Genomic DNA, 6,203 nt, shown 5'->3' on the forward strand with positions numbered 1-6,203 from the left:
CTCTTTTGCTATTGCATGAATTTGCTTATAGCCCCAACAACTATTCAATCATTAGCTACATTCATTCCAAAATCTTCCAGCATACATATGTTGTTCGGGTAGGCGTAATGCACAAAGGAGGTTTCTATGTATGTTGGTTATGATGCACAATTTGAGAATGGACCAACTGTGCATATTTGTGCTAGTATAATCTATTTTTTAAATTGAGTGATTTAATATCTAATGTTTCTCATATCCAAATTTGCATGAATAATTGAAATCTAGTTAACATACCAGTATCTAATGACGTTCCTCATATCAAATTCTACTTGGCTCAATAATTTAAATCTAGTACAACATGACAAAGAACATACGTGCAAGTTACAACAAACAGAGGAACACCTTATATTTAGCTGTTCAATTAACAGACATCTGAATTTTTAAGAAAGTTGATTTTGGCTTTTTTTGCACAAGATGAATATGCTTATAAAAAATGTCTGACTATAGAGTATGCATTTTTCCTTTGTCTTTACTCCCAAGTGCTTATTCTTCAATGAGTCCATTGATCGTAATTAAGTATGTCTTGATTTAGTAATTGTTTCTCTTTGTTTTCTGAATTTTGAAGGTCATTTTAGTTTATGTTTGTGTTGAAAAGATGCCAACATAAACATAAATACAGGTTGAGGCAGAGCAATACACCAAGGGAACATCACAATATTTCTGGCAGTTATAGACTTTTTTGAAGATAGTTCTCCTGTAATGGTCTTTAATATATATAATTAATCATGTTATTTTAGTTTTTTTTTTTTGTATGGATCAGATTTTGTTTTGATGACATTGAGTTGGTGAAATTGGTAGCACAGTTTGTACTCTAGTTGAAATTGTTATATGACATTTTGCTAAATTTGAATATCAATTGCTTTCATATTTATTCTTTTAGGCTTTTATTATGCCATTCTTTTTCTATTTTGGGTCTCATTCTCATTTCATTGGTTCTATAGTCATAACTTTTTTTTTTTGAATTTTTTTCCTATTTGCGGCAACATGTATTGGCTGCAAATATTTTTTCCTACCAGAATAGATTATTTTTGGCAAAACTATTTGTAAAGAAAAAGAGTTACTGACAAAAATTCTTGTCACAAAACTTTTTGAGAGAGGCTTTCAATAACTATCAAAAGATATTCTTATCGTTAAACTCTTTTTTTGATGATGTCTCTTTGTCGGAATATAATATATTGCGGTGATTACTATTTGTAGTGGAAAAGAAATATCGACAAAGTTTCTTGATGTAAAAAGTATTTTGTAGCAACATATCAGCGTGACAATAAAGTTTCTCATGCGATGTAGAATGAGTTGACAGAGGTATTTCTGACAAATTTTTTTCTTATTAGCAACGACTGGAGTTGCTGTAATAGGTAGACATTTGTGACAAATTGAACTTTTGCCAAATTTAATACTTAAATTGGAAGTTTATTATCTGCAAACGTGCAACCGTGAAATTTTGTCAATATTGATGTTTTACGGCAATTTTCAATGCTTATTGAGGCAAAAGTTGTCGCGACAAAAAGTCGATTTTGTTCTTGAAATTTCAAGAACTGACGCATCACCACGTATAGTTATGTAAATAAACTTGTAGGTATCAATAGCATTTTTCTTCGTATATTAATCTCTCTAACTTAAAATCCTCAAGTTCTTGTCCGAATTTGAGGGTATTTTAATTTCACGATAACTATTGAATCTGAAATCATTGCACACCGAAGTTGACAAATCAAGATAGCATATGAATATAGTCTCTTCGTCTTTCATTATAGGTGGATCACAGCACACCATTACATAGCTTATTCATAGGACCGTCCACAGAATATTGAGAGTACGGGCGGCTATACTCGTAGTTCTTTCACTACTTCTTCTTGGGAGCAAGGTTTGCTTTGATTTCGTCAACCACCTTGGCATCCACCTGGAAGGCTATCTCCAACACATCGTCCGGCACCGGTGGTGATGCAGCGAAAAGTGATGTGGCAATGACTTGGGTGCCCGGCAGTTGGCCATTGAAGCCCGAGATCACAGAAGCAGGCTTGTTGCCATTGTTCTTCTGAAAATGGACCAGTCCCCTGGGGAACACAAAGATCTCACCTGTCTTGATGGTCTTGGAGATGAGCTTGTTTGCTGTGGTGATGAAGCCTACTAACAGCTCGCCTTCCAGAGTGAATATGGTCTCGGTGGCTCGAGGGTGAGTGTGTGGAGGGTTGAGTCCGCCAGGTGCATAGTCAATGCGCGCCAGCGACACGCCGAGCGTGTTAAGGCCTGGAACCTGTCGGGAATTTGCCGTTAAAGCAAATTGTAATTTCAACCTTTTGCATTAAATAAAATTGTTTAAACTTTAAATGGACAGAACCTGCATCACATTGGCTGGCGTTACGACTGAACCAAACGAGCTGTTGATGAGCCCTGGCTTAGCCAGGTCATCAGTGGTGAAATCTGCTGCCGTGACATCCGCATCGGCCTTGCATACAAACCCGTTCACCTTTATCTCTGTTGCACGAATGACAAGGAAAATAAGAGAGCATTTCATCAAAAGAACCATCCCGACAATATGTACAGTTGGTCTAGGAACTTAAAATGAATCACATACTTGACTTTAGATCGGCAACGCAGATATCCTGAAGGGGGTCAGGATCGTATGCCACAGAGCTGGAGATTGCAGCAAAGATGAACAGACATGCAAGAACGTTTGCCACCATGATTGGAAATGATCACTTGAAAGGAGATTGAAGTACTAGTTAAACTAATATAAGAATGTGAGTAGAATGCTTGGTTCGAATATGGAGAAAGAACAGCCTGCTGCTCTATTTATATATACATCTAACACTGGTGATCATAAATAACAGGGTTTCAACTTAAATTCGAAGCAATTTCCCAATGAACACGCAAACATAAACTATTTTCTCATAGTTTGAATGGGTGAAAGAAGTTGGTGAAGAAGAAAGTCAGTAGATATTATAACACTTTTTTTTTTTTTTAGCATTTTTTTAGCATTTCCAAACCCACCCCCCCCCCCCCCCCCCCCCCCCCCCCCCCCCCCAAACCCCCCCGGTTACGACCTGTAGATGTGTGTTTGTTAAACCAATAGAGTACATTTCTTGCCATTCAAGATAGGACTTTAAAGTGAGACATAACTTGAAACCAAACACATCTTTTCCAATTCAATGAGATGTGGTTGCAGATTGATGGTAAGGTGACAAAAACAGATGGCAAATTTCGAAAACTCCTGCACAACTTGCCGAAGATGGTCGTATACACTAGAGAAAAAATCTATGTTAAATTGATACACTCTGAGATTTTCAGATGGACAAAACTATTACCAACTTAGATGGTTCTTCTCTAGGGTGTAGAGGAAAAGATATACACATAAGATGGGTCGTACATTATTTATTTAGCATTTAATTTTGTTCTAAAAATTCAATCGAGCAGTTATAAAAGTTAGAGGCTCATTTGTTGTATTTATCTCTCTTCACTCTAAGCTGTATAGAAACTTTTAAAAGATCCAAACCGGATGCTTTTAGTTCACCTAAGTTTCCCCACTGGATCTAACTTTTGTGTATAATCAAGCCAACAGAGTTGTTAAATGGGGTCCCCTTTTCTGCAATTGTTGGAAGTGAGCTCACAGATAGAGGCATAAGCAAAACGATAATTTACTTGTTAAAATTCTTTGTGAGATATCATAAATGAGTAATATTAGATATAGTTGTGAAGTATATATTACGTGCGTAATCTTTTTGAAAAAGTGTAGAGTTCATTATTAAAAAATTAATTTTTTTTATGTGGATCTTATATTTATTCATTTTTTTCAAATGGATTATGCGGTGATTGTAATTTACACATTCTGTAAATAGAGAGTGGAATGAGAATAGGATAGGAATGTCACTTGTATCATTACTCCACCCGAATATAGCATCATAGCATTCAAAAATATCATACATATGAAGAAGAAAAGGGAAAAAAAGTGATAAGTAGATAAAATAGAGGGGAAGAAAACATGTGATGAATAACAGAGGAGATTCTTTTTCGAGAGAGAGAGAGAGAGGGAGAGGAGAGAATATCAACAACGATGAAAACATAGCACTAAAGTCTAAAATGTAGAAACAAAAGCACTACTTTTAATATATTATATACATATATATATATATATATATATATATATTTATATCTACTACAACCCACAATTCAGACTAGGTGCCTTGCCAACTGCTACATCAATTAAATAATGCACACTACCCACTAAAGAGATACCTCTTGCCAACTGCTACATCAATTATGTTATAAAATAAAAATATTTATATAGAGTGATATTATTCTATAAGTTATTTATAAAAATATCGACGTAGTTATATAAAAAATTGTAAAAAGGATTGTATATCTATTGTTTTTCAAAATTTAGTATATTAGAGCATTCTCATTGAAATAACCAAAGTCAAACTCTTGTTTTAGCTAATATAAAATGATTTGGTTTTGGTTATTCTATTCACGTCAAATTTTCACGTTAGATCATTCATTTGTTTATTATATAAGAATATAATAATATGAGATGAATTTGATTTTGGTTATTTTATTTACATCGAATCCTCACATTAGATTATCAATTTATTCATTATATAATAATAAAATATTATTAATTTATTTTTTCAAATTTTAATTTATTTAAATTAATCATATTTTACCATTCTAGATAATGAGAGGGAAAGAAACGATGGAACAAATGAAGACTGACAATGGATAAAGAAATATAGATTTGATCGAGAGGATGGACATCAAAATATAGATGGACAGCGAAACAATGGAGTAGATGAAGACTAAAGAAATTTAGAGGGAAAGAAACCGGAAGCAATTGGGTGAGAGAGAGAGAGCGGGTTTAAAAAAAATAATAAAATATAAATTTAATCATTTTACAGTATCAGTCAAATAAGACTTTTGTTTTGGATATATTACAGCTAAAATTAACACTATATACACTTTGACTAATTCAATACAGCCTATTTTTTGTTCCTAATAGACATGTGAAGCATTTTATTTACTTATGGCTATTCCAATAAGAATATTCCAAAGGAAAGGTGCAGCATTAAAAATAATGAAACTTTTCTAACATTTTTTCCGTGTCTTCTTCCTTATCACTTTATTCATCCTATATAAAAGAGAAAAAAAGCCTGAAAGCTCTGTAATTTTTACATTTTTTTAGGAGGATTTATCCCATTTAGACCCTTGTAAACGTAGGTAATAATGTCCAATTAAATTTCTTATTCTTTTTTTTTTTCCTTGTATTTATGAATATTAAGTGATGCTGGACACAACACCAACCAACGTGGCAACCAAATGAAGCCCTTCTCTGGACGAGTTTGAAGAAGTAGATTTTCGAATGAACACTAATAAGGCAGCAGATTTTAGCAGATCTTTTTCCATTTATATGCTTACTTTTATTTGCAAGCAAATTACTAATTTTTTTTTTTTTTTAACTTTCCATTTGAGAAGTTATTTCCTTAGAAGACTAGAAGTCTCCAGCTTTATAACGAGACAAGCACTGTAATGGGGAATATGATACATTTGATAATATTCTAAACTGGATTTATTGTTCGGTTACCACCAAATTAGTGTAAAATTCTCTAATATTCACAAAATAGCTTTTAGGACTCATGAGAGTTACTACGAGTTCCTAGTTATGTCCTTTGGACGACTAACTAACACTCCTACATTCCAAAGCTTGATGAATGAGGTGTTCAAAACCCATTTGAGGAAGTTCATCTTGGTCTTTTTTGATGATATTTTAATTTACAGCAAATCTGAAACTGACCATTTAAGACACGTGCTGGTGGCTCTTGAGACCTTAAGAGGTAACAAACTCTTTGCTAAATTCTCTAAGTGTAGGTTCGGGTGCAAGGAGATCTCCTATTGGGGCTACGTAATTTTAGCCCAAGGTGTAAGTGCAGATCTTAAAAAGTTACAAGCAATGAATGACTAGCCCATTCCTAGGTCCGTTAAAGCATTAAGAGGCTTCCTAGGGCTGACAGGGTACTATAGAAGGTTCATCAAGGGATATGGGTAGCTTGCTAGCCCGTTGACTTAAAATGGAAGGGTTCAAGCGGAGTGAAGAAGCAAAAGTGGCTTTCCACAAGCTAAAGGAAGCTGTCACAAACCCCCTGGTGCTTACATTACCAAATTTTGCATCACTCTTA

At 34.2% G+C, this 6,203-nt stretch overlaps 1 protein-coding gene across 1 annotated transcript; it reads right to left on the reverse strand.

Annotated features, from left to right (window-relative positions):
- Positions 1–1,753: 1,753 nt before the first annotated feature.
- On the reverse strand, positions 1,754–2,847 carry LOC122318218 (germin-like protein subfamily 2 member 4). Its single transcript, XM_043135413.1, has 3 exons — positions 2,612–2,847; positions 2,375–2,511; positions 1,754–2,290 (listed from the first exon to the last, which is right to left on the reverse strand). The coding sequence occupies exons 1-3, from the start codon at positions 2,718–2,720 to the stop codon at positions 1,880–1,882; spliced, it is 657 nt and encodes a 218-aa protein (XP_042991347.1). The 5' UTR covers positions 2,721–2,847; the 3' UTR covers positions 1,754–1,879.
- Between the last annotated feature and the right edge of the window lie 3,356 nt (positions 2,848–6,203).

Source organism: Carya illinoinensis, chromosome 8 (genome assembly GCF_018687715.1).
Source record: "Carya illinoinensis cultivar Pawnee chromosome 8, C.illinoinensisPawnee_v1, whole genome shotgun sequence".
NCBI classification, from domain to species: Eukaryota; Viridiplantae; Streptophyta; class Magnoliopsida; order Fagales; family Juglandaceae; genus Carya; species Carya illinoinensis.